Source organism: Peromyscus leucopus, chromosome 3 (assembly GCF_004664715.2).
Source record: "Peromyscus leucopus breed LL Stock chromosome 3, UCI_PerLeu_2.1, whole genome shotgun sequence".
In the NCBI taxonomy this organism is placed as follows: Eukaryota; Metazoa; Chordata; class Mammalia; order Rodentia; family Cricetidae; genus Peromyscus; species Peromyscus leucopus.
In genome coordinates, this window is record NC_051065.1 from 84,678,263 (window position 1) to 84,679,756 (window position 1,494).

Genomic DNA, 1,494 nt, shown 5'->3' on the forward strand with positions numbered 1-1,494 from the left:
ATTTTCATGATAAACAGTTAAGTTATGCTTTCCCAGTATGTTTATTTAATTTTTTGTTCCTACATAGACAAAATCAATACACCTCAGGGAAGACAGCTTCTAACTTCTACATTTAACACGAATAAAATGAGGCATTTCTCTGTGAAATTAATGAAAGGGGAGCAAAAACTTAAATATTCAGTTCATAGCTAATGAATGCATACATGTCTTCATATTCACTCCTTCTAATGTTTCTGTAATACAGTACTTGTTATGTGTCTAGTGTCATACAGATTGACAGATTTTTCATGTTCTTTCCTATTAAACAGCACATTTTGTTTTATTATTGTCACCCAGACATAGAAATACATTAATTGATTTTACAATCATGAGAAGCCTGCCTGACTCTTTCCTCTATCTATACTCTAACCTGGGCCTTTGCATAATGCTCCCTAGGGAGGACCCAACTTTACTAGTCCAAGATAAAAGCTCAGTTGGCTCAGACTGATCAGTCTCCACATACTGCCTCCTCTAAATGAAGTTGCCTTTTCTGCTGCTGGTGCTGCTGCTGATTCCTGGTGAGGAGAGGAGGAAGTGAGAAAGGAGAATGGATAGGGAGGATGACTCCTGAATCCCACTACAGACCACATGTTTTCTGTCCATGTATGAAAAGACAGAGGGGCCCTATCATCCAGGATGGGCCTGAAGGGGTTTACATCTCTTGGAGGTTTCAGATAGGATAGAACTTGTTCTATAATGAAAATTATGACAGAGATAGAATGGGATGGTGTAATTCTTGCCTTAAAGCTCCTTAGGGCTTCCAATTCATTTGTTTGTCAATAAGGGAAATCTAGTGTATAAAGAATTGTATGTTAAAATAAACATCCCATATGAAATAAATATCAGAAAAGAATACATAGAGATTGCTCATGAAGTGTTTCTTTAACTTTGTGCTTCTCTGTCTTTATTTCAGCTTCCAGAAGTGATGTTGTGATGACCCAAATTCCAACCTTCCTATTTTTCATCCTTGGAAATGAAGCCTCCATCTCCTGCAGGTCTAGTCAGAGTGTTGGACATAGTGGTGGAACCACATATTTGGAATGGTACCTGCAAAAGCCAGGCCATTCTCCACAGCTCCTGATATACAAGGTTTCTAACCGATTTTCTGGTGTCTCAGACAGGTTCATTGGCAGTGGTTCAGGCACAGATTTCCCACTCAAGTGTAGCTGTAACCATCTTGTTAAATAAGAAACACAGAGCCAATGCAGAGATGAAAGCCTAAGAGGTCAGAGTAATAGCTAAGTGCTGAAAACCTTACCCTTCACTGCTGCTCCTGTCCTTCCCTCTGCTACACTCAAGATCAACAGAGTGGAGCCTGAGGATTTAGGGGTATATTATTGCTTCCAAGGTTTACATTTTCCTCCCACATTGATTCAGACCCTAACAAAAACATCATTGCTTGGTGTGCCCCAGCTGCCAAATGTGTTACTTATCCATGTGAGAGAGAGCTGCTGA

General features: G+C 39.8%; 1 gene segment (V, D, J or C); it reads left to right on the top strand.

Moving 5' to 3' along the window:
• The first annotated feature begins 514 nt into the window (after positions 1-514).
• Positions 515-1,494, top strand: LOC119087706. The segment is given in 3 exon segments: positions 515-557; positions 953-1,187; positions 1,326-1,494. Coding segments are annotated over 3 exon segments (447 nt in total).